General features: G+C 67.2%; 9 protein-coding genes across 9 annotated transcripts; 7 read left to right on the forward strand and 2 right to left on the reverse strand.

The window, feature by feature from the left end:
• The first annotated feature begins 1,420 nt into the window (after window positions 1-1,420).
• Window positions 1,421-2,607, forward strand: FA09DRAFT_208893 (hypothetical protein). The gene is made up of 4 exons (XM_025739478.1): window positions 1,421-2,062; window positions 2,121-2,160; window positions 2,213-2,327; window positions 2,381-2,607. The coding sequence occupies exons 1-4, from the start codon at window positions 1,738-1,740 to the stop codon at window positions 2,573-2,575; spliced, it is 675 nt and encodes a 224-aa protein (XP_025600455.1). The 5' UTR covers window positions 1,421-1,737; the 3' UTR covers window positions 2,576-2,607.
• On the reverse strand, window positions 2,567-5,277 carry FA09DRAFT_328281 (hypothetical protein). Its single transcript, XM_025741709.1, has 2 exons — window positions 3,318-5,277; window positions 2,567-3,262 (listed from the first exon to the last, which is right to left on the reverse strand). Exons 1-2 carry the CDS (start codon window positions 5,022-5,024, stop codon window positions 2,933-2,935), a joined length of 2,037 nt encoding a protein of 678 aa, XP_025600456.1. The 5' UTR covers window positions 5,025-5,277; the 3' UTR covers window positions 2,567-2,932.
• Window positions 5,278-5,548: 271 nt separating this feature from the next.
• FA09DRAFT_337003 (hypothetical protein) lies at window positions 5,549-6,273 on the forward strand (the record flags this gene model as incomplete). Its single annotated transcript, XM_025743958.1, has 2 exons — window positions 5,549-5,993; window positions 6,050-6,273. The coding sequence occupies 2 exons, from the start codon at window positions 5,549-5,551 to the stop codon at window positions 6,271-6,273; spliced, it is 669 nt and encodes a 222-aa protein (XP_025600457.1).
• A 42-nt stretch (window positions 6,274-6,315) lies between these two features.
• Window positions 6,316-8,301, reverse strand: FA09DRAFT_328284 (AAA-domain-containing protein). The gene is made up of 9 exons (XM_025741710.1): window positions 8,056-8,301; window positions 7,710-7,893; window positions 7,547-7,651; window positions 7,405-7,494; window positions 7,207-7,352; window positions 6,989-7,150; window positions 6,808-6,932; window positions 6,628-6,756; window positions 6,316-6,574 (listed from the first exon to the last, which is right to left on the reverse strand). Exons 1-9 carry the CDS (start codon window positions 8,252-8,254, stop codon window positions 6,410-6,412), a joined length of 1,305 nt encoding a protein of 434 aa, XP_025600458.1. The 5' UTR covers window positions 8,255-8,301; the 3' UTR covers window positions 6,316-6,409.
• An 854-nt stretch (window positions 8,302-9,155) lies between these two features.
• Window positions 9,156-11,964, forward strand: FA09DRAFT_337006 (MCM-domain-containing protein; the record flags this gene model as incomplete). Its single annotated transcript, XM_025743959.1, has 6 exons — window positions 9,156-9,624; window positions 9,675-10,791; window positions 10,842-10,956; window positions 11,012-11,224; window positions 11,280-11,621; window positions 11,677-11,964. The coding sequence occupies 6 exons, from the start codon at window positions 9,156-9,158 to the stop codon at window positions 11,962-11,964; spliced, it is 2,544 nt and encodes an 847-aa protein (XP_025600459.1).
• A 1,377-nt stretch (window positions 11,965-13,341) lies between these two features.
• On the forward strand, window positions 13,342-13,707 carry FA09DRAFT_328286 (hypothetical protein). Its single transcript, XM_025741711.1, has one exon. The coding sequence runs from the start codon at window positions 13,387-13,389 to the stop codon at window positions 13,681-13,683; it is 297 nt and encodes a 98-aa protein (XP_025600460.1). The 5' UTR covers window positions 13,342-13,386; the 3' UTR covers window positions 13,684-13,707.
• Window positions 13,708-14,331: 624 nt separating this feature from the next.
• FA09DRAFT_358926 (hypothetical protein) lies at window positions 14,332-17,346 on the forward strand. The gene is made up of 3 exons (XM_025745026.1): window positions 14,332-15,711; window positions 15,761-15,864; window positions 15,923-17,346. The coding sequence occupies exons 1-3, from the start codon at window positions 14,777-14,779 to the stop codon at window positions 16,981-16,983; spliced, it is 2,100 nt and encodes a 699-aa protein (XP_025600461.1). The 5' UTR covers window positions 14,332-14,776; the 3' UTR covers window positions 16,984-17,346.
• An 835-nt stretch (window positions 17,347-18,181) lies between these two features.
• Window positions 18,182-20,379, forward strand: FA09DRAFT_315825 (MFS general substrate transporter; the record flags this gene model as incomplete). The annotated part of the gene is made up of 9 exons (XM_025740820.1): window positions 18,182-18,491; window positions 18,544-18,712; window positions 18,767-18,916; window positions 18,968-19,204; window positions 19,258-19,438; window positions 19,522-19,551; window positions 19,613-19,953; window positions 20,012-20,030; window positions 20,087-20,379. The coding sequence occupies exons 1-9, from the start codon at window positions 18,211-18,213 to the stop codon at window positions 20,377-20,379; spliced, it is 1,701 nt and encodes a 566-aa protein (XP_025600462.1). The 5' UTR covers window positions 18,182-18,210.
• A 308-nt stretch (window positions 20,380-20,687) lies between these two features.
• On the forward strand, window positions 20,688-22,656 carry FA09DRAFT_358928 (hypothetical protein). The gene is made up of 4 exons (XM_025745027.1): window positions 20,688-21,176; window positions 21,234-22,315; window positions 22,379-22,426; window positions 22,489-22,656. The coding sequence occupies exons 1-4, from the start codon at window positions 20,783-20,785 to the stop codon at window positions 22,633-22,635; spliced, it is 1,671 nt and encodes a 556-aa protein (XP_025600463.1). The 5' UTR covers window positions 20,688-20,782; the 3' UTR covers window positions 22,636-22,656.
• Window positions 22,657-22,666: the final 10 nt, after the last annotated feature.

Genomic DNA, 22,666 nt, shown 5'->3' on the forward strand with positions numbered 1-22,666 from the left:
CTCCAGCCGCCGACTGTTTGCCGCAGGGTCAGCAAGGATATCCACGTGGAGCTCTACGGGGGCGCTCACGCAGGTATGGACCAGTCGGCTGCACTCGGCGGACCTCGTCGAGATACAGACGCGCTGCGTGACGCAGCGAGCGGACACGGAAGCCGTTGGCTAGCGCCGCGTTGGACAGGCCGTACACTGGCCGCTCGAGTGCGCCGAGGCCGATGTAGGGCGTCGCGAAGCCAGCGCCAGGATGGACGAGCCAGAGAGGCGTCGCGCGTGCGGCTGCAGGGCCAGCCTGCAGCTCGAGCGTGAGCGGGAAGTCCTGCAGTAGGGTGTGAGTGTGGGTCGCAGCAAGTGCCCGCCTGCCCGACGTACCGAGAGCGGCTCGCAGGCCATCTGAGGCTCAGGCAAAAGGTCGAGCATAGGCGACCACACGAAAGGCGAACGCTGCAGCTCCGGCAGGCTGGGCGGGCCGAACGGCGTAGGAAGAGCAGACTTCGGGATCGGCTGTCCGCCGGCAGAGTGCGGGAAGCTCGGCTGCGGCGGCGTACGATGCCGGTACTCGCGCGCCACACGCTCGACGTCTTGGGCAGTGGCGATGCCAATCGCGACTGGGACGCCGCATTCAGTCAACAGTACCGCCCAGACCGAGGCACGACACTCACTCAGGTTGTTCGACACGCCATACGCAGCGGCTCGCGCCTGCGCTTCGATGACCAGCGGGCGCAAGAGCGTGCGTCGTCGTGCTCGCAGGCCCGACTTGAATGAGGTGCCGCTCGAGGGCGGAGAGTCGACAGAGCTGCTGATGCTCCCGGTCTCATCGCTGGAGCTGTGGCCAGCGCTCGACGGTGGGCTACTGTCCGGGCAGAAGGCGAGCAAGGCATCCTCGAGATCGCAGTAGGTGAAGCGCGGCACGGCGCTCTCAGTGCTGCCGTGGTATGGCGTGGTCGGCACAGCCGGCGAGGCAAGTCGGGAGCTCGAGATTTCCAGCATCTCGGAAGGGAGCAACGAGGGAAACAGAGAGTGTGTGGTGGTAGTGGATCAAGACGGGGTGGAACTTCCGGGCTGGCACTGCCTCGCTTCTTATGGCCTGGCAGGCTCGAGCACACCATCCTCCCGTACCTCAATTCCAAGTGCGGCGAAAGGCCACGCACGCGAGCTCAAATGGCTGCTCCTGCGCCACTCCAGGCCCGTGATAGGTGCTTGCCGTCGCTTCCGGGCACGTCAGCGAGAGCGGGAGGACTGGGCACGGAAGCGAGGAGCCGGGCTGCCGCGGCGCGCTCCGATACGCACAGTCGAAGGGGTAGGAGACCTCCTTCACACGTGCTGAGCTCAGCTGCGCCCGCACGACCCCACGTTGACGTGCCGGCTCTGCACCCGCACTCGGAGAGCGCCACGAGGCCACACTCGCCACAGGGGCTGGCCACGCTGACGCCCGCCGCTGCGGGCGTGCGTATTGCCCCTCGAGGTGTGACTGCTCGCGAGGGCGTCATTGCGCCCTCGGTGCCAAGAGCGTGCCTGGATCACATCGACGACGCCCGCGCGGCGCAGCGCAAGGGACTCTCGGCCTGCCGCCCAGGGGCCGACCGCGGCGCGCGCACGTCACCACTATGCTGCGCCCGCAGCACTCTAGACCGCACCGGCTGCCGGCCCCGCTGCCGGTCAGGAGTCTTTCGAGGGCGTAGTCTCGCACGATAAAAGTCAGGCACCCTGGTCGGGAAGCCACAAGCCCGCTGCGGGTGGAGTATGATCTCGGCCGGCACCTCTGCCGTGAAGCGACCGGTGGATGGCAGCAAGGGCGGCGCACAAAAGCACAGCCTGACGACGGCGACGGCGCTCTCTGCAAGACCTCCAGCTGCCTCAAGCGCGATGCTCGCCTTTCCTTCACGGCGCAAGCGCACAATCCTCGCTCTGCATGGCTTCGGCAGCCGGCCGGAAGTGTTCCAGTTCCAGCTGGCGCCGCTGCTCAAGTCCGTGCGCGAAAAGTACGAGCGGCAGGAGGGCAAGGACGGCGCTGAGCTGGAGGTCATCTGGCTCGAGGCACCGGTGTGGCTGCCCATCGGCAAGCCTGGTAAGCGAGCGTTGGTAGCGCAAGTCTGCAGACCGAGCTAATCAGATGTGCCGCACAGACGTCGTGCGCGCTTTCGGCGGACCGTATCGCTGCTGGTGGTCAGTGAAGCAGTGCCTTTGCCCAACCGGGCAGCACTGACTTTGCTTGCAGGTGGCGCGACTGGATCTGGACAAGCCCATCATCAATCGAGGCTGCCATCGCCTACGTTGCTGAGAGAGTGGACCTCTCGACAGTCGACCACATCTTTGGCTTCTCGCAAGGCGCAGTCAGTAGCAGCGGATAGCTCGCCCTTGCCGCACGGCTGACTTGAACACTTAGGTACTGGGCTGCTGGCTCTCGGCCATGGCCGAGCGAGGGACGCTCGTGCCGCGCTGCCCGCCTCTCATGAAGAGCAAATGCTCCTGGAAGCCGGGCCAGCGCGTCGTGTCACCGGCTGGCAGCTCTGGCGAAAGCCGGCCGTTCAAGTCGATGCTTGGTGAGCAGCACATCGCTCGCGAGAGAGGCCCCTGCTGATGGCCGAACAGCGATCTGCGCGATCCACAGCTCCTCGCTGCACTCTGCCGTGGCTGTCGAATACCTAGCCGGGGCGCGCGCTGCAACGCTGCGCAAGACGCGCTTCCTCGAGCTGACGCCGAGCATGCATCTCGTCGGCGAGCGCGACCAGTTTCGTCCTGTTAGTGAAGGCTGGGCGAAGTGCTGCAGCGCCGACGATGGGAAGAGCAAGAGCGGCGCAAACGTGGAGGCCATCGCCAAGGTCAGGTGGTTCGACGGCGGCCACTCGGCGCCGCGGGACGCCAAGGTGCTCGACGAGGTCAGCAACTGGTTCATGGCGCGGCTGTGATGGGTGACGCAATCCATTAGCCCGCGCATCTACTCCCCAATGCGGAAGTGTGTGACCTCGGCGAGCAGCACGCCGATGCCTGCCACCGTCGACGGTACAATGACGACGGCGCACCAGAGCGCGAACTGCCCGGGCGTGACGTGCACGCCGCCCTGCGCCAAGCCCTGACGCCAGAGCAGGCCAGCAAGGCTCGCGGCAAACGTGCCGCCGAGCGCTCCAACGTTCGAGCCGAACGCGATGGAGTACGTGCCTGTTTTGAGGATGATCGCTGCCTGGTCGAGCGGCAGCTGCGACGTAAAGGCGCGCGACTGCAGCGCCTTGGTCAGCAGAATCGTGCTGCCAATGTTGGTGCCGCCGAACTGGGAAGCGCAGCGCATCAGCAGCAGCGCAGCACATCTCGCCCGCTCCACTCACGTTGCACAGCACGATGCCCAGCGTCGAAATGAAGAACGCCGTGGCCGTCGTGCCGCTTGCGCACACCCGGCCAAGCCCGCGCGCCATGATGTCGATGAAGCCGACGTGACCCAGGCCCTGCACGAGGATGAACATGCCAAAGGCGAAGGGCAGCAGCGGGAACGGCAGCCGCCGCAGCACGACGGTCACCGTCGGGAAGACTGTGGCAAAGGCGTGCGGACGCTGCAGCACGCGACCCAGGAAAGGGCGGCGTGCGGGCGCCGGAGTGGCAGAAGGAGCTGTGCCAGGCGCCGTCATCTCGATGCCTGGCTCGCCGTTGCCGGCCTCGGACTGCACGGCGTCGCTCCGGCTGGCGGCCTTCTCCTTCTTGAGCGCGCGCCACATGTACCAGTCGCGGCCGGCATCTCGCAGGAAGGTGATCACCGCGCCTGGCACGGCGATCTGGTAGACCTTGACGTGGCCCGTCACGCTCGTGCCGACGAGCACGCCCAGCGTCGCCAGCATGACGAAGGTGCCAAATATGGCGCCGTTACGATCGACAAGCGCGGCCCGAGGGTCGACGTCGGGCCTGATGATCGTCTTTGGGATGTAAATGAGCGGCGGCTGCCGCTCGACAGCCGGCGGAGTGGACGGCGGCTCTGGCTCAGCTGCATCGCTGGCGCTGGCAGCATCGCCGCTCGCGTGCCCGCGCTGCTTGAGCGAAGCCTTCGACATCAAGGATCGCGCGCTGGCGAGCACATTCGCAGGGTTTGCAGACGACCTGCCAGCGGCCACGGGAACCTCCTTCGCCGGCTGGTTGCGGAAGAAGAGCAGCATCGTGAGGATCGCTGCGAGCGCAGAGGCCACGCTCGGCAGGATCATGTACGCCGTATACGTCGGGAAGCTGATGCCGAAGCCCGTCGCGATGACGAGGTTCGTCGGGTTTGACGAGACGAGCACGGCCGAGGAGATGTTGGCTGCGACAAACTGGCCCCAGATCCACGCAGACGGCGGCGAGATGCCCGCGACGCGTGTGAAGTACACGAGGAAGGCCGTGCCGCTGAGGATCACGGGGTCGTTGCCCACCAGCACGCCGGCCGTGAAGAAGAAGGCGTAGAGCAGCAGGAAGAGGCGCATGCCGCTCGAGCCGGCCTTGAGGCACACCTGGAAGGCGAGGTAGCGCAGCAGACCCGTCGCATCGAGGCTGATGGCGATGTACGCCAGGCTGATGAAGAGCGCCAGCACGTCGTACGGCTCCACACCCTCCTCGCCGACAATGCCGGCGCGCAGCTGCTCGCCGCCGATGGTGTGCGTCGCGAGCAGGAAGAGGATGCCGACGGCGGGCGTCCAGACGTGGTCAAAGACGAGGTACGCGCGCTGCGGCTTGGGCTGGCGGGCCGGCAGCGAGTCCGCCTTCGCCAGCTCCTCTTCGCTGCGCATCGTGCCGGGCGTCGGCGGCACAGCCTCCTGCGAGGCGCGGCGCAGCTCCGGCGCCAGCTCCGGCGCGAGCGGCTCCTGCTGCGCAGCCGCATCGCGGCCCACTGCGCGCTGCCAGGCGTTGCGCACCGGCGTCGAGACGGCATGCGGGATCGGCACACGCACCGGCTGGATGCACACGAGCGACACGATGGCGAAGACGATGATGGCAAAGATGCCGTGCCCGTTGAGCGGGTGGATCACGGGCTGCTGCGCCGCATCGGCCGCCTGGCGCTTGCCGAGTGCGTCCATGCCAGTGAGTCTGCCCTGTGAGCCTGTTGGGAGTCAGACCGGCGACACTTGCGATGCTTGATGGTGGTGGTGGGAAGGCAAGCTCGGGCCGAGCGGCGCAATCAGCAAGCGGGCAATGAGCGCAGCGGGCCGTGCAGCGCCTCGCAGCCGTGCGCGCCCTGCCGTCTCTTCTCCGCTCAAGCTTCTTCCTGGCGAAGCCACAAAAGCACACAGGACCTGCGAGCGGAAGTCGCCGAGGCCTGCTGCTGCCGGTGCGATGCCAAGGAGAAGGTGCAGCAGCAGGATGCAGGTCCGCCGGCTGGGAGGCGTCCAGCGCACGTGCGTGGCTCTCGGCGCTTGGGCGGCACGCGACGCGGCGAGAGGGCGGCACCTCGGCCGCGGCATGAGCTATGGCGAGCGGCGCCGCCTGCTCCCCAACACCACCCCCCGATCGCGCTCCTTCTGCGCACGAGTACGCAGTCTCACCGCTGGCCGCACACCTGCCGCTGCTCGCTCGAGAGCAAGCGTGCCGACCGCCGTCCGCCATGACGCCCGCCATTGCCTCGCCGACGCCGCTGCAGTCACAGCAGCTGCGCCTGCAGACGCTCGCTGCGCTCCTTGGCGCTCCGCCCGCCGGCGCCGCTGCACCTCGTGGCTCGCAGTCGGTGCTCGTACGCCTCGCAGCGCTGCAGACGTCGCTCGACGAGGTCGTTGGACAGCATGCCGTGCTCGCCAACTTCGCCTCACGCTACGACGCCCACCGCCCCTGGCTCGTGCCCGTCCCGGCAGCCGGCGACGCAGGTGCTGCCGGCGATGCAACGCCAGAGCAGAGCTCGTCGGGCGAGGCGCAGGCGCCTCTCGCGCCAGCGCTGAGCCAGCGCGAGATGGCCACGCTGCTGCTGGAGGCCGAGCCGGAGATCCGGGACCTTGAGCGGCAGCTCAGCCTGCTGCAGAACCTCAGCAAGGCCTGTGATGCCGATGACCTGGAGAGTGAGTCTGGCTTGGCTGATGTCTCGAATGCGCTGTGAGCTGATGCGAGTGCTCAGGCGTCCCGGCGCATGCTCCTGCCATCGCCGCGCTGCGCCAACACGAAGAGGCAGCGCAGCCGGGCCGCGCACAGCGGCAAGACGAGGTCCTCTCGCTGCTCGCCGACTACGCTGACAGCGTCGAGTCGATCTCGGAGCTCTTCGTGCACTGGGACGACAAGCTGAGCCAGCTCGAGCTTGCCGTGGCCCGGGCCGAGCGTGCACGCGCGCCAGGCAACAAGTAGCCTGCGAGCCAGCGACTGATTCGATGACTCACTGCATTCGATACCCTCATCAATACATTACGGCGTCGCAAGAGCTGTGCTCAACTTGCTGGTGGGTGGTGGTACAATGAAGCGTCCAGGCGGTGAGCCCGCGACGCTAATTGGCGCTGCCCTTGGCCGTGCGCGCCATCTCGCCGTGTGAGTCAGTGACGGCCCGGTGCATTGCATCGAGCCATGCATCGCAGCTCGTCACGCCGCTGCCGCCGAGGTACCTTGAGTGCGCCAGGATGGGCAGTCGCCGCAGTGTCCGGCCCGAAGTGCCCTGGTCGGTGTCGGCGTCAGCTTGCGCCAGCGAGAGCGAAAGAGCACACGCACCTCGCACAGCACAGACAGATCCCAGAGCTTGAGACTGGCCGAGCGGCTGGCCGACAGTGCCGTGCCATCGCTCTGCACGTTCGCGCCTTCTTGCCGCAGCGATGCCGCAGAGCGCCAGTCGAGCATCTCCTGTGGAGCATGCGTCAGCTTGGAGCCTGACTGTCGCAGCGGCACACGCACAAGTGGCTCGACGAGGCGGACGCGCATCAGCTCAGACAGACATGATGCCAGGATCCAGTAGACGGCCTGCGGCGGCGGCAAGCCGACGTATGCCTTGATGTCCGCCCGGTCAATGAACGCGTTGTCTGGCGCGACACATTAGCATGCGAGGAGAGCTGAGGGCGTCTAATAGCCGACGCACCGATGGCCTCGCTGATGTTGCTCGTTGTGAGCACCAGCACGTTCTTGCGGTGCTTGAGCTTGTCAAGCTGCGTGAGCAGCGCATTGACGACGCGCAGCGCGTCTGATGGCTCCGAGCCGCCCATCGAGGCGCTTCGTGACGCCGTCAGACTCTCCACCTCGTCTGGTAGAGCTCTGGCGTCAGCGGAGCCTCACACGTCATTGCGCGGCCGCACGCACCGATCAGAATGACCACGAAGCCGTCCTCATCGTCCACCATCTCGGTGACCATGCTGAACAGCCGCTGCACGAGCTTGCCGCTCTCCGAGAACCACTTTGAGAACAGCGAGTGCGAGTTGATCTCGACGAGCTTGCCGTGTGTATACCTGCAGCACACTGTGAGCCAGAGCAGCGCTGCCTCGCGTCGAAGCTACGCACCGCTCCGACAGCCGGATCGCCAGCTTCTGCGCCAGGGCTCGGCACAGCGTCGTCTTGCCGGTGCCCGGCGGCCCGTGCAGCAGCACCAGTCTGGCAGCGACTCGTTCAGCACCGCGCATTGAGCTTCCATCGCAGCGCTCACCTGTTCCACGCGACGACGTTTAGGTCCACATTCGCGTCCGAGAAGCGCAGGGTCGTCGCAATGTAGTTCAGCAACCGCAGCTTGATGTCGTCGCCGTAGATTAAGCTGCAAGGAGCGGGATCAGAGCCTTGCCCGCACATCCCACGCGCTGCGCCGCACTCACCTCTCCCACACGCCCTCCACACTTTCGCTCGGCAGCTCCAGCACGCTCGCAGCAACGACCTGCTCCTCGCCCTCCTCGTCACCCAGACCCGCCGAGAACTCCTCCACCGACGAGTCCGGCGCGGTCTGATAGATGTGTATTTGCACGTCCGTCTGGGCAAGGGATACGATCGATGATGGTGTAGCTGTTGTGGCTGCCGTCAGCCAGAGCACCGGCTCAGATGCACGCACGGAGCATCTGCGCTTCTGGCATACATGCCCCCTCCACTCGTCCGACTCGGGCACAGCGGCCATGCGCTATGCCTCGCACGCCCAGCGCGCCCGCCAAGCAGCCACGCCCTACTCACTGCACTCGCCCACTCGCACGCCCGCGACATGCTGCCGCAGCAGCGGCACGTCCTGCCAGCCGTCGTCGAGGCGGCTCTCGCACTCAAGGCTGGCGACGTTGGCATCGAGGTGCGCGCGCAGGGCCTCGCGCACGGCGTCGCTGCGCATCGTCGACGTCGGCTGCAGGCGCGCCTCGAGATGCACGATAGGCCGCAGCATGCTGGGTAGCACGAGTTGCGGCGTTGGTGGCCGGGCTGGAGGTCGGTGTGGAGAAGGACACGAAGGCTCGGGCAAGACCAACACCTCCTCGGCGAGAAGCTCAAGTCGCGCGGCGCCGTGCGGCAAGGAGTCTCTCGCCAGAGCGTGGGAAGAACGCGTGAGCAAACGCGCCACTTAACGCGTCCCGCTCGAGCGTGTTTGAGCGGCGGCTGCTCGCGGCGTGCGCATCTCGGGCACGGCGCCTGTGTCCCTGTGCGGGAAGAGGCGTGCAGGGCGTGCGCGAGAAGCGAGAGAGGCCGCGCCTCGACGAGCTTGTGCGGGTGCAGCGCGGCATCGCGGGTGTGCTCGTGCGCCGCCTGCGCCTTGTCGCCGTCGGGCCGCCTGAGCCAGCATCGTCTTGTCCACCACCCGCAAGAGCGTCTCTCCAGGCGCCCACCTCTGCACTAAGACCAGCACGATGGTGAGCACGCCGGCCGCCCGGCCAGCCTTGCCCAGCTGACGCATGCTCCGCAGTCGTCGCCCGAGCAGTCTGCCTCGCAGTCCACCTCGCGCTCCGCCGCACAGGCGCAGTCGCGCAAGCGCCGCCGCTCGCCCTCTGCTGCCGGTCTCGGCGTCTCATCGCCCGCTGCTGGCCCATCTGGCCTCGGCCCGCTGGCAGCATCGACGCCCGGCGGTCTCTCTACCCGCTCGTCGCCGCCGCCATCGTCGCTGCCGCCGTCCAGTCCGCCCGGCGAGGGCTTTTCGGACTTTGGCGCCGACAGCGAGGGTGTCGAGGAGGAGGATGTGATTGACGAGGAGGGCGAGGCGCGCGCACTGGGTGACGAGGAGGACGATGACGAGGGCGAGGATCTGTTCGCCGACGGCATGGAAGCGTGAGTCCTGCGAGAGGCAGACAGGCGCCATGTTGCTCATGGCCGACTCCAGAGACTACGAGGGCAACGCTGCGCTGGACAACTACGATGCTGTGGACCTCGATGACCGCTCAGACATCAGCGAGATGGACGCCACTGCGCGGCGTCTTGCCGAGCTGAGAATGGCGCGCCGCGACCGCATCGAGGGCGCAGGCATCGGGCGCAAGTCGCGCGCGCCGGCCTTCCTGCAGTCCGACGACGAGGAGTCAGACGCCGGCATCATCGGCCGGCGCCGGCGGCGACACTACGACGACCGCCCGGAGGATGTGGAGGATGCGGGCGCCACAGACCTGCCGCTCGAGCAGCTCGGCGATGTCAAGACAGACAGCATTGCCAGCTGGGTCGCCACAGACAACGTGCGCCGCACGATCAAGCGCGAGTTCCGCAACTTCCTCGTCACGTACGTCGATGAGCAGGGTGTTAGTGTGTACGGCGCGCGCATCAAGACGCTCGGTGAACGTGAGTGCCCGCGTGGACCCCAGCGAGACCACTGCTGACGCGCGGCGCAGTCAACTCCGAGTCGCTCGAGGTGTCCTTCCTGCACCTCGTGGACAGCAAGGCGATCCTCGCCTACTTCCTCGCCAACTCGCCGGCGGCCATGCTGCCCATCTTCGACGAGGTGGCGTTCGACGTGATCCTGCTCTACTACCCCTCGTACGACCGCATCCACCCCGAGATCCACGTGCGCATCGCCGACCTGCCGACGTCGAGCACGCTGCGCGACCTGCGCCAGGAGCACCTCAACTCGCTCGTGCGCGTCTCGGGTGTCGTGACGCGCCGAACCGGCGTGTTCCCGCAGCTCAAGTACGTCAAGTTCGACTGCCTGAGCTGCGGCGAGGTCCTCGGGCCCTTCTTCCAGGACGCGAACTCGGAAGTCAAGGTCTCGTTCTGCTCGCACTGCGAGAAGCGCGGGCCGTTCCGCGTCAACTCGCAGCAGACCGTGTACCGCAACTACCAGAAGATGACGCTGCAGGAGTCGCCCGGCTCGGTGCTGCCCGGCCGCCTGCCGCGCCATCGCGAGATCATCCTGCTGTGGGACCTCATCGACAGCGCCAAGCCTGGCGAGGAGATTGAGGTCACGGGCGTGTACCGCAACAACTTCGACGCGGCGCTGAATACGAAGAACGGCTTCCCCGTCTTTGCCACGGTGCTCGAGGCGAACCACATTGCGAAGCGCGACGACGCATACGCCGTGTTCCGCATGACGGAGGAGGACGAGCGGGCTATCCGCGCGCTGTCCAAGGACGAGCGGGTCGGGCGGCGCATCCTGAAGAGCATTGCGCCCTCGATCTACGGCCACGAGGACATCAAGCGTGCCATTGCGCTCTCGCTCTTCGGCGGCTGCGCCAAGGACGTCGGCGGCAAGCACCGCATTCGCGGCGACATCAACGTGCTGCTGCTCGGCGACCCGGGCACGGCCAAGTCGCAGTTCCTCAAGTACGTCGAGAAGACGTCGAGCCGCGCCGTCTTCACGACTGGTCAGGGTGCTAGTGCCGTCGGTCTTACCGCCAGTGTGCGCAAGGACCCGGTCACCCAGGAGTGGACGCTCGAGGGCGGCGCGCTTGTGCTTGCCGACAAGGGCGTGTGCCTCATCGACGAGTTTGACAAGATGAACGACGCGGACAGGTGAGTTGCAGCGCCGCAGCTGCGCAGGCCTAGCTCACGCCCTGTCGCAGAACCTCGATCCACGAGGCGATGGAGCAGCAGAGCATCTCGATCTCCAAGGCCGGCATCGTCACGACGCTGCAGGCCCGCTGCGCCATCCTCGCAGCTGCGAACCCGACACGAGGCGTGAGTCACTCGTCAGGGCGCGCACGAAGCGGTACTGACGCCCTCTCTTGCGCAGCGCTACAACCCGACGATTCCCTTCTCGCAGAACGTCGAGCTGACGGAGCCGATTCTGTCGCGTTTCGACATTCTCTGCGTCGTGAAGGACACCGTCGACCCCGTCAAGGACGACATGCTCGCACGCTTCGTCGTCGGCAGCCACACGCGCAGCCACCCGCGCTTCGAGGAGGCGATCGACGAGGAGCGCGTGGGCACCTCGCTGGATGCAGACGTGAGTCAAGCTCTTGCCCGCTTCCAGATGGCCTGTGTCTTACGCCGCCTCGCAGATCATCCCGCAAGACCTGCTGCGCAAGTACATCATGTACGCCCGCACGCACGTGCGGCCAAAGCTCTCGGGCATGGACCAGGACCGCATCGCGCGGCTGTACGCCGACCTGCGCCGCGAGTCTCTGCGCACGGGCTCATACCCGATCACCGTGCGCCACCTCGAGAGCATCATCCGCATGTCCGAGGCGAGCGCCAAGATGGCGCTGCGCGACTTTGTGCGCCCCGACGACGTCGACCTGGCCATCCAGTGCACGCTCGAGAGCTTCCTCTCGGCGCAGAAGATGAGCGTCAAGAACACGCTGGCGCGCGGCTTCCGGCGCTACCTGCATGCCTCGACCGACGTGAGTCTGAAGCGAGGGATGCGGCCGAACGACTTGCTCACGCAGCTCCACACAGTCCGACGAGCTGCTGCAGTTCCTGCTGGGCGGCCTGATCAAGGACCGCATGCGCTACCTGCAGTCCAGCGCCGCGTCGCGCAGGCGGGCGGCCGGCGCGGCCGAGGAGGACGAGGAGCTCGTGACGGTGCCGCTGGCCGAGCTCGAGAGCCGGGCGCGCGAGGCCAACGTGTACGACTGCCGGCCCTTCCTGCAGGGCCGCCTGTTCAAGAACAACTACTACACGTTTGACGAGCAGACGCGCACCATCACGAAGCGCTTCGGCGGCAAGCGCCGCGAGGAGCTGTGAGGGCCCGGGCCGGCGCGCTCTTCCTCTGCTCTCCGGTATGCCCCGCTTGCTGTGTCTCTCTTGCTCTGGTCTCTTGTCACGCTTGGCTCCCGCTCCTGCTGTACTCTATTCTCGTATCTCTGCATCGCCTTCACTGCATGACGTTCCTCGGACACCGGAGTGAGCATGAACGAGGCCCGTGTCCGGCGCGGCCCGAGCGTGGCGGAAAGGGAAGCCCAGCGGGTGAGACGGCAGGCCAGCCTCGCAGAGTCTAGTGATCTGGAATTGGCGCTCCTCGTGCCACCCACCCTGCACCCTTGCGCTGAGCTTGCTGATTGCTGCGAGCTCAGCCTGCCGCAGCCTCGTCAGCGGAGTCCGTGCTCATGCCATGCAGGTCCAGACCGTCGCGCTACGCCCCGCCCGGTCCGACAGCAAGGCGCAGCATCCAGAGGCGCAGCCCGCCTGGACCCCAGTCAGGCCTTGCGGCCGCCACGCTTACCCCGACGCACCCTTGTGCCGCTGCTGCGCACCGGCAGATCTCGCACCGGGACCGCTCAAGCCGCGCCGTGGGAGCGCCACGGCAAGCCGGGGCTACCTCACCCATCCGTCACGACCACTCGGGTGTCGTGTCGCGAATGATCTGCTCAGCGGCAGCGTTGAGATGACCAGCTCTTCCTGGCCCTACGTGCGAAGCTCGAAGAGGGGCTGGCGGAGCACAGAGAGAAGAAATGGCGACCGTTCGGAGGCAGTGCGCTGCAGTGGCGGACCCCACGCGTCCGGCGGGCCCAAGCTCGCCGCTAGGGCTGAGAGAGAACAGATCGCGGCCGCCTCGTCCGCCGCGTCTGCGCATCCGTTTACTCTCAAAATCTCGAGAAGCATCTCTTCTTTTCGAAGATCCTGTTATGTTAGCCTCCGCTTGAGTGTCCTGTTTCGAGAGCCTGGCGGAGGGAGGGCTCCCTCTACTGCGCGCCGGATCACTCGTGACCTACTCCCGACACTCATGGTCGCTAGCGCCGGACGGAATGGCCCTCTTACACCCGCCGGATGGCCGTGCCGAAGGTTGCTCTGGGTCTCGATGTGTTGCTTTGCGTCTCGAGGACACACCACAGGCGGGCTGCATCTGTGCCGTCGTCTTGGTGCTACAGATTGAAGGCAGGCGGCTCCCCTTGGCTGCCGTCTGCAGACGCAGGCACCATCGCTGCACCTGAGCTCTTGTGTCCCACAGCTGCAGCACGGGTGTGACGCAGGAGCGCACTAAAGCGGCGCAGATTGGCCGGCCGGAGATGGCGGCCCGCAGCGGCAGCGCCAGTAAGAGTCGTCTTGCGAGAGGGAGAGGGGCGAGCGCCGCCTGCCGTGCGCCGTGCTGCTGCACGCGCCTCGGCGTCCGCGCAGCGCATGAACCTCGGCATCCCCCACACGGCGCGGCGGCGGCGGCGTGGCCCGATGGGATGCCCCATCTCGGCGGCTGAAGCACGGCGCCGCAGCGCTGCCGTCTTCGCGCTTCCTGTTCCGCGGGCCGTGTCGCCTCGCACTCCTCTCTCTGCGCCGCCTGCCGTGCAGCGCATGGATGGACGATGCGAGCTCCTGCAGCGCACAGGCGCCCCAATGCTTCGTCTTGACCGCAGTTGCAGAGCAGCCGGCAGCAGTTGTGCTCCAGCATGCTCGTCGCCACGGAACATGCAGCCACGCCGGCGCCATGGCGCCCTCGAGGCGCAGCTCGCCCTTGCCCCGCGCTGCTAGCCGCGGGCCGCAGTCGAGCTCGTCGATGGTGCCCGCCGCCGCTGCCGCACAGCCTTCGCGACGGACGATGTGGGCCGTCACCAAAGTGCAGCATCTGCAGCCATCTACCCCACAAATCACGGCCCGCCGATCTCATCGAGTGCGTTCCCTCGGCGCGGAAACGACAGCAGATTCTGATTGAGCAGCACTGCCCGTGCCGGGCATCCATCTGGCCGGCAGAGGAGAGGAAGCGTGCGGCGGCAGAGGTGTCATGCCGCGACGTCAAGCACGCTTGAGCCGCGAGTTGGAGCGCGAAGACGGCACAAGCGTGCTCGCAGCGTGCAGGCGCAGGAGCGCAAGGACCGCGAGGGGGGCCTGCAGCGGCGGCGCAGGCGCAGGCACGGCGAGCGGAGCGCTGGACGGCGCGGCAGGAAGCTCGACGAGGCGCATCGCCGAGCCTTGAGGTGACAGGCGCAGGCGCGGGGCAAGCAGCGGCAGCGGACAGGCACAGCCGCCGTGCCGTGTGGCTCGCCGTCGCCGAGGCGGCCGGCCGGCCGCGGCGCCGCGCCACAGCAGCACGATCAACAGGCGCGGCCACCGAGCATCTCGTATGCCCGCAGCGCACGCCCCGCCCTCTGGCCTCGCCTGCGAATTTGAGCGCTCTGGCCTTCCCTCTCTTGTCCGCTTGCACCTCCATCTCCATCTGCGTCTCCCACACCCCTCTCTGCTCGCTGCTCTTCGCGACACCCTCTCTGCCACGCCGCATCCACGCCGCCGGTCTCCGACTTCGAGCTTCCCCACGCGCGCCGCGTGGCCCGTGCGGAAACGCCGGCTGTCAGTCAGATCTTGCCCGCTCCCGATTCCGCTCTCCCCCGCACCGCCCGCCTCGCGCACTCGCCGCTCTCTTCTCTCCTCTCAATCCTACGCACAAGTGCGCCGCACCGCCGCGCCTGCCGCTCACGCCCAGAGTCTGGCATCAGGAGATCCCGCGCGTGCTCGAGCAGTCTTGGCCGCCAGTGCCGCCCGTGCGCCGCTGCCAAGCCGCGCAGCCGGCTGCCCGCTGGGCCGCCCGCAAGTTCTGCTCTCGACACACCTGAACGCTTCTGTCGCAGCAATGTCTGTCTTCCAGGGCCACGGCTCGCTCGTCGCCTCGCCGCCGATGATGTCGCCGACGGCCTGCGTCTCGCCAACTGCCAAGGCGGCTGCGTCGATGAGCTCGCCGACATGGCACCTCTCCTCGCACAACAACTGGCCGGCCGATGCTGCGTCCGAGGCAGAAGCCAGCTCGGCGCCGTCGAGCAGCTGCGCCGACGACATAACGGCGGGCAGCGTCGCCAGCCTGGCCTCGAGCTCGGCGAGCCAGCAGGACAACAGCAGTCCGCTGACGAGCTCGGCGGAGACCATGCCGACGCCTGCTCAGGCTGGACTCTCGGCGCGCTGGGACGACATGTGGGCGGACCTGCGCAGTAACATGGTCGATGAGCCCATGACCGTGCAGACGGACGGCGCGTCGGCGCCGTCGACTGATGCCGACGCCGAGGGCTCGCCAGAGGTGATGAACCTTCTCGGTGACGAGCGTGTCGGCTTCGGCAGCGCTGCATACCACAACGGCCTGCGTCAGGCCTCGTTCAGCAGCGCCAGCGTTCCGCACCATGGACACGAAGCGCCGCCAGCCGATGCGGTTCCGTGGGCACGCATGCCAACGACTGCCTCGCCCGCCGATGCGTTTCCGCAAGCATCTGGCTCGTCACCGTCCGCGGTGACTGGCGTTTCTACCGCGCCGATCTCGAAGAAGAGCCCACCAGCTGCGACACGAAAGGCCAAGACCGGTGGCTCGAAAGGAGCCAAGGCACGCTCTCGAGCGCTCTCTGTCGGCGACCTGGGCGGAAAGGATGCCGCTGCAAAAGCCAAGCCGCCAGCTGCGGCCGGCCAGCAAAGCCGCAGCACGAGCCCGGTGCTCGTCAAGAAGGTCACAGCAGAGGTGGGCAAGGCGGCCAAGCGCGCCGGTCGAGCACGTCGCGCGACTGCTGGCGAGAAGGATGCGGAGAAGTGAGTGAGAGCAAGACCTCGCTCGCGTCGTGTGCTGACCGCTTCGTAGACCCAAGCCGGCAGCAAGCAAGTCTCTCCTGGTCCCGGTCGTCGCTACCACGGTTGATGAGCCGGTCGTGCCCAAGCAGCACGACACTGACACACTCGCTCAACGTTCGTCTGGCCTGGCTTAGTTCAACGCTTACCGTGGCTGATCCTTGCTCGTCTGCAGTGGCTGCACTTCTGCCCGAGAGCACGCTCCGAGTGCTGTGCGCCGAGTCGAGCAAGACGGGCGGGACGACAATCGACGCGTGCAAGTTCCTGCGCGCCAACACAGCTGCCAACGCTGCCGCATCGGACAGCATGGATGTCGACGCCTCGCCAAATAGCGCAGCCGTCCGCACCGTCGACGGCTCGCTCATCGAGGAGCTGCGCCAGCACCCGCTGAGCCGTCGTCTGGCGCTCAAGGCCGCCGTGTCGTACACGCGCGAGCTGCAGGGCTTTGCGCAGAGCACCCTCTCGCACAACAACGTCCTTGTGCGCGAGGTCAAGCAGCTGCGCGAGGCTTTGCAGATGTCGGCCGGAGCTGCGGCACAGCAGCGCGATGCGCTGGTGGCGATGCAGAATGTGATGCAGCAGCAGCAACAGCAGCTCCACGCTCAGCACGTCCGGCTGTCCCAACAGCCGCAGCCGCAGCCGACTCTCGCGTCGCCGCCGCCTTCGACGCCCCTGTCGCTTCCGCAGCAGCCGATGGTAGCGCCGCATCTCTCGCCGGTACAGCACCAGCACCTGCAGCATGTGCCTCAGCCTGCGCATACGTCGCCGCCGGCACCGCCCGTAGGCCTACCGACTCCCATGTTAGCGCAGCTCGCTGCTCCGCTGCTCGCAGCATCCACCAGCCAGCAGCAGCATCCGCAGCAAGACGGCACCGTGGCGGCGCTGTGCGGCATCATCGAGTCGCTCATCACGACGCGCGTGCGCTCCGAGGCAGCAGCGGCAGCAGCAGCGGCATCCGCTGCGCCCGCTCGCGCGCCCAGCTCTCAGGGCCACGCGGTGTGTATGCCGCCGCCGATGCCTTATCCGCAGCCGCCGGCAAGCAATGAGCCGCCGCCGCCGACACTTTCCAGCTGGCTGGCGGGCCTGACGGCCGACGATGCCTCGACGATGCTGCCGCTCTTCACTCCCGGCCCGCGCGGCCCCACTGCGGCGCAGCTGAGCCCGCAAGAGCAGCAGCCGCCCTCCGCCTCACCTCAGCCGCAGCGGCACATGCGCACCGCCTCGTCATCTGCTTGATCTCCGAGCTACCAGGACTCGTTCCTCCTCTCGCACGGCGGGCTGTCGCCGTCCAGGACTTAGCTCGCAACCATGTCTCACCGGCGCCCGCAACCACCTCGCAGGGCTCCTGGCGACCACTGCCGCGTATTTGTACCTCCCCTCACCATCTCTTTCTCTCTTCATGCTGCTCTCACAGCCGCTTGCCTTGCTCGCCAGGCCCCTCAGCACCCAGCGGGCCCGGCGGCTCGGCCCAGACATCCTCGTTCCGCTCTTCACACCTCCCCCTCTGTGCTCTCCGCGCACCAGTCTCGTGCGACTGCCTCTCCTGTACGTGTACTCCACCGACGGTCTGCTCCAGTCACTGTCCATTGCCGTGTCCACTGTCGTGCGTGATGATGTCGTGTACAGAGAGAGGATACTGGAGAAGGGATGGTCGGTACCCTGCCGGCGGCTCCGCGGCCGGCGCTCCGCTCGGAGCCCGGTGTTCCTTGCCAAGCCCAGCCGGCGGCGTGGGATCGGCAAAGACGCCGTGAGCAGAGCACGAAGGGCAAAGAGAAGCGAAGCGTGCCGCGGACCATGCGCGGCGAGATGAGGCACGGCAGAGCCATCGGGCGGGAGCGTGCGTCGATCGCTCCGCGGCATGCTGCGTCAGCGAGATGCCTCCGTCCGGCGGCGGTGCGGCGCTGAAGGGATGACGTGCAGACGCCGCAACGACGCAGCAGAGCGGCTGCATGCAGCCGCAGCTTTGCCTGGCAGGCGCAGAACCTGAGCCTCCGACGCGACGCCGCGGCGCTCTCTGCGTGGAGGTTGCGCGCGCGCCGCGTCACCGCGAAATCGCCGCCAGACCCTCTGCTCGCCGCATGATATGCCGCCGTGCCTCACGCAAGGTGCTGCTCGACAAGCAGGCCGCATGAATGTGGCTCGCTCAGCAGCGGACTCAGCGCTCCAAAGCCACGGTCCGCGGATGGGTGCCGCCGAGGCCGCCGGTCCGCGGCGCGGTGGCAGCAGCGCAAGCTCGGTGCCGCCGCGCGCACCCGCCGCCTGACGTCGTCTGCGGCCGGCACCGCTCCGCCGGCGCCTCTGAGGATTGCTCAGCATATTCAGGGTTGCCGTTGGCCGCTGCATCTTGCGCTGTGTGAAGCAGATCTCACGACGAAAAGTACATAAGGGCCGTACGGCCGACTGCCATCTGGCGCTGCCCACCGCCCCGCGCCCACTCCAGCTCCCACATTCCCATCCCCAGCGATGGACTTCCGCAGCACCTTCCGCGACACCTTCGCGGGCCAGTTCGTCCGCATCTGCGGCGGACGGCACCTGCTGCCCTACCCCGAGGAGCGCGCCGACTTCGAGGTGCCGGCCAAGTTCCAGCGCGGCGCTGCCAGCGAGAAGGCACAGGAGCAGAGGCGCAGCGCAGAGCCGTCCAGCGAGACGGCCAGCGAGAACACTGCCGTCGGCGAGGGTCAGGGAGAGAAGGATGACCACATCACCGTCGGCTGGTACGGCGACAACGACCCGGCGAACCCTCTGTGAGCATCGGCACCACGGCCAGCGCTGAGTACGACTGACCGCCATGCGCAGGAACTGGGCTCAGGGCAAGAAGAGCCTCTCCGTCGCATCGCTCTGCTTCCTCACGTTCAGCGTGTACATGGCCTCGAGCATCGTCACGCCCGCCATTCCCCTCTATGCGCAGCAGGAGGGCATCAGCGTGGTCAAATCGACGCTGCAGCTCAGTCTCTTCGTCTGGGGTGTGCGTAGCCTTCAACACGCGCGACGCGTCACCTAGCTGACACCGTTCTTGCAGTACGCCATCGGACCGATGTTCCTTGCGCCGCTCTCCGAGATCCCATCCATCGGCCGCAACATCCCGTACATCGTGACGCTGTTCATCTTCGTCTGCCTGCAAATCCCGCTGGCGCTCTGCACGTCGCCCGGCGCCATCTTCACCCTCCGCGTACGTACGCGTGTGCCTCGCCGCACGTCCTTTGCTCACCATCCTCTCCAGTTCCTCGCGGGCTTCTTCGGCTCGCCGGCACTTGCGACAGGCGGAGCCAGCATCGCCGACCTCTACAGTCCTCGCAAGCGAGCCTACTTCATCGGCATTTGGGGACTCTCCGCTGTCGCGGGTCCGGCTCTCGGCCCGCTGGTCGGAGGCTTTGCCGTCCAGGCGCTCGGCATTCCCTGGGCAACGTGGCCGATCCTCTTTGCCTCGGGGGCAGCATTGATCTGGCTCATCTTCCTGGTGCGTCAGAACACTGTCTCAGAGCGTCCGAGCCGCTGCTGACCACCAAGCAGCTGCCCGAGACGTCGTCGGCCAACATTCTGGCGCGCCGCGCCGCGCGCCTGCGCGCGCTGACGGGCAACGACAAGCTCAAGAGCGAGAGCGAGATTCAGCAGGCCAACATGACGGGCAGAGAGATCGTGCAGATGACGATGATCCGGCCCTTCACGCTGAACCTCGAGCCCATGATCCTGGGTGAGTCCAGCTGTGCTGCTCACTGATTTGCAAGACGTGGCCACGGCTGACGCGTCGTTGACCCCCTCTCTTCCTTCCAAAAGCTCTGAACCTCCTCATCGCATTGGTGTACTGTGAGAAACACAGACCAGCTGCGCTACTGCGGTGCGATGTGCTGACCCGACTTGTTGCCAGGTGTGCTGTACAGCTTCCTCGAAGCGTACCCAATTGTGTTCGAGATGACGTACGGCTTCAATGCCGGCCTCACGGGCTGCGCATTCCTGGGTCTTGCCGTCGGCGCGATCATTGGTTACATCATCTTCGCGGTCTTCTGCCACTTCCGCCTCGAGAAGCTCTTCGACAAGAAGGGCGGCGAGATCGACCCCGAGGACCGCCTCGAGGCCGGCTTCCCCGCGCCCATTATCCTCGCGATCGGCATCCTCATGTTCGGCTGGACCTCGACCGCGAGCATCCACTGGATCGTCCCGATCATCGGCGGAGGCATCTTCTCCGTTGGAACCTTCCTTGCATTCCAGGTGGGCACCGAGTCACACAGCGCTCTCAAACAACCGCTTACTCTGTTACCCGCAACAGGCAGCGCTCGCGTTCCTCAGTACGCCGCCGCGAACCACCCCGCAACGAACTACCACTGACCCTCTGCTTCCATAGGCGACGCTTATGAGCCCGTTGCGGCCTCTGCGCTTGCGTCCAACGACCTCGTGCGTTCGCTGGCTGGCGGCGCCTTCCCGCTCTTCTCGCGTGCGCTTTTCAGCAACCTGGCGACCAACGAGCCGCGAGCCTTCCCCGTGGCATACGGCTGCACTATCCTCGGCGGCGCTGCAGCGCTGTTTGGGCCCTTGCCCTGGATTATCCATCGATACGGTCCGGCGCTACGCCGTCGCTCGCCGAACGCTGCGCAGCCCATCGACCGCAGCGCGTCGAAGAAGGAGAACCAGGCCTAAGGCTGCTCCTCGCGCCGGAGTAACAGGCCAGAGGCCGCTCACTCTGCTTTCATGCGACAGACCCACAGCTTCTGGCCCAGCGCTTCTGGTCTAGGGCTGCAAATTGTACTGCTCTCATGTGACACCCATACGTCCCGATGAGGCGTACCTCCAATTTGACAGAAATGGCACTTATAGAGACGACACCGCTAGTTTTGGAGGCACGCGAGGCCGTCGCGCAGTGCAGCGCCCCCGAGTCCCGCGCCGCCGCGCGCCGCCATGTCGCGCGCCGCGCGCTCCAGCTTGACGCGCGCGCGCAGCCTGCGTTTCCTCCACGTCCACCTCCCTGACTCGCTCACCCCTCCGCTTCTTACACTCGCATCGGGCTCGACTTGTGGCCACTGCGCGCACATCTGCTCGCGCCATGGACGCCTTTAGCTCCAGCTCCGAGCTCTCCGATGCACCCACGCCCGGGCCGCCGCAGACGCCGGGCCACCTGAGCCCGGCCGCGGCAGCGTCGCCCGAGCCCGCCGCTGCCACGGCAACGCCTGCCAGCTCCAAGCAGGCCAAGTACGGCAAGCGCGGCGGCGGTGTACGAGGGCGCGGACAGGCCGCTGGCGCACGCCGCTCCTCGCGGACTGCCCAGCCGAGCGGCTCGTCGCCGGCAGCCGCAGACGAGGCCATCGGCGACGCGCTGCCGGCCGACGAGGCACCTGCGTCGCCGGCGCCGGTGCCTATTCCGAGCAAGCAAAAGTCACGCGACCCGAAGCGCAAGCGCTTGATTGTGCCGCCGCCGAAGCTGGAGGTGCCGGATGCGTGTGAGTGTCCGCTGCGGCATGAGGCGCGGCGCATGTTCTGATGCCGGCGGCCAATAGCGGCACCTCTAGATGATCAAGACGAGGCTGGCAGCTCGCGGCGGCCCTCGTCCGCACGCGCGCGCAAGTCGGCGAAGCGCGAGCCAGAGACGATCACGCCGGCCAGCAGCAGCACTCGGCGACGCCGAGTCAAGGGCGAGACAGAGGCTGAGGCAGCGGCACCGGCGCCAGAGGAAGCAGACGACGAGGCTGGCGAGCCCAAGGTAGCAGAGCCGTCGCAGCGCAAGCTCAAGATCAAGCTGAAGCGTGCTGCTCAGCCCGAGGCTGCCAAGCCAGAGCCGCGCGAGGCCGAGCGCGTCTCGCCGCCCACATTCCGCAGCGACAGTGAGGACGATTACGAGGACAGCGACAACGAGGAGGTCATTGTAGCCACGAAGGGCCGGCGAGGGCGCAAGGCGCCGCTGCCCGACTTCATAGACGACGCCGAGAGCGACGAGGACGAGGCGGGACCGTCTACTGCGTCCCGCGCCAAGAAGGACAAGGCGCGGCGAGCTGGCGGCAAGGCTGCGCCGCAGCCCAACAAGCGCAAGGCAGATGGAGAGCGGCCGGAGCCGGCGGCGGGTGCTGGCAAGAAGGCCAAGCCTGCGGCAGCTGCCTCGGGTCCGCTGCAGCTGCCGCGCAAGGCTGGCGAGCTGAGAGCAGGCGAGGTGCACAGCGAGCCAGCTCGGCCACGCTCGTCGCTCCCGGGGCCGTTGGGCGGCGCCGGTGCCTCAGCGTCCGCCGCGTCCGGCAGTCCAGCTGCTCCAGCGCCCATCAAGAAGCCAGCGCCGCGGCCGTCGGGCATGAGTGACTTCTCGTCCATCTTCGGCGGCTCGCCTGCGCCGAAGCCGACTCCGCCAAAGCCTGCTGCGCCGCCGAGCGCCAGCAAGCCAAACGTGCGTCCGGCGGACGCCCCGCCGCGACCTACGGGTCCCAAGCCGCTGGGACTCGCCACGAAGAAGCCGCTGCGCCCGACGACGCCGAGCATCGGCCGCTCCGCGCAGCAGGCTCCGGCATCGTACGGCGCCAATGGAGAGCACGTCACTGCGGAGGAGATGGCTGCGCGGCGCATCGAGGAGCAGAAGCGCAACGCAGACACGTCGGTAAGTGCCAGTGCGAGCGCCAGCCTGCGCTACAGCGCTGACGTCGCCCTCTCTGCGCTGCAGGATCTGTTCGACCTGCTCGCGCCTGGCGAGGGTGTGATAGCATGGGAGGTGAGGCGCCCCGAGCACAGCGGGACCGTCAGCATCCTCACGCGTCCACCTCTGCCCTCCAGGAAGAAGCGAAGCGACTGGCAAAGGCGCATCCCGAGCAGTTCCGTCCCGTGCGGCCCACGCGCAGCGCCGACACGGCTGCCTTTCTCATCCACAAGATCAAGGCTGAGCTCGCCAGCCAGGCGAGCGCTCCACCTGCGGGCGCGTAGAATGCGAGCGACTTCACCAGCATGCTGTGAG

Source organism: Tilletiopsis washingtonensis (assembly GCF_003144115.1).
Source record: "Tilletiopsis washingtonensis strain MCA 4186 unplaced genomic scaffold FA09scaffold_4, whole genome shotgun sequence".
In the NCBI taxonomy this organism is placed as follows: Eukaryota; Fungi; Basidiomycota; class Exobasidiomycetes; order Entylomatales; genus Tilletiopsis; species Tilletiopsis washingtonensis.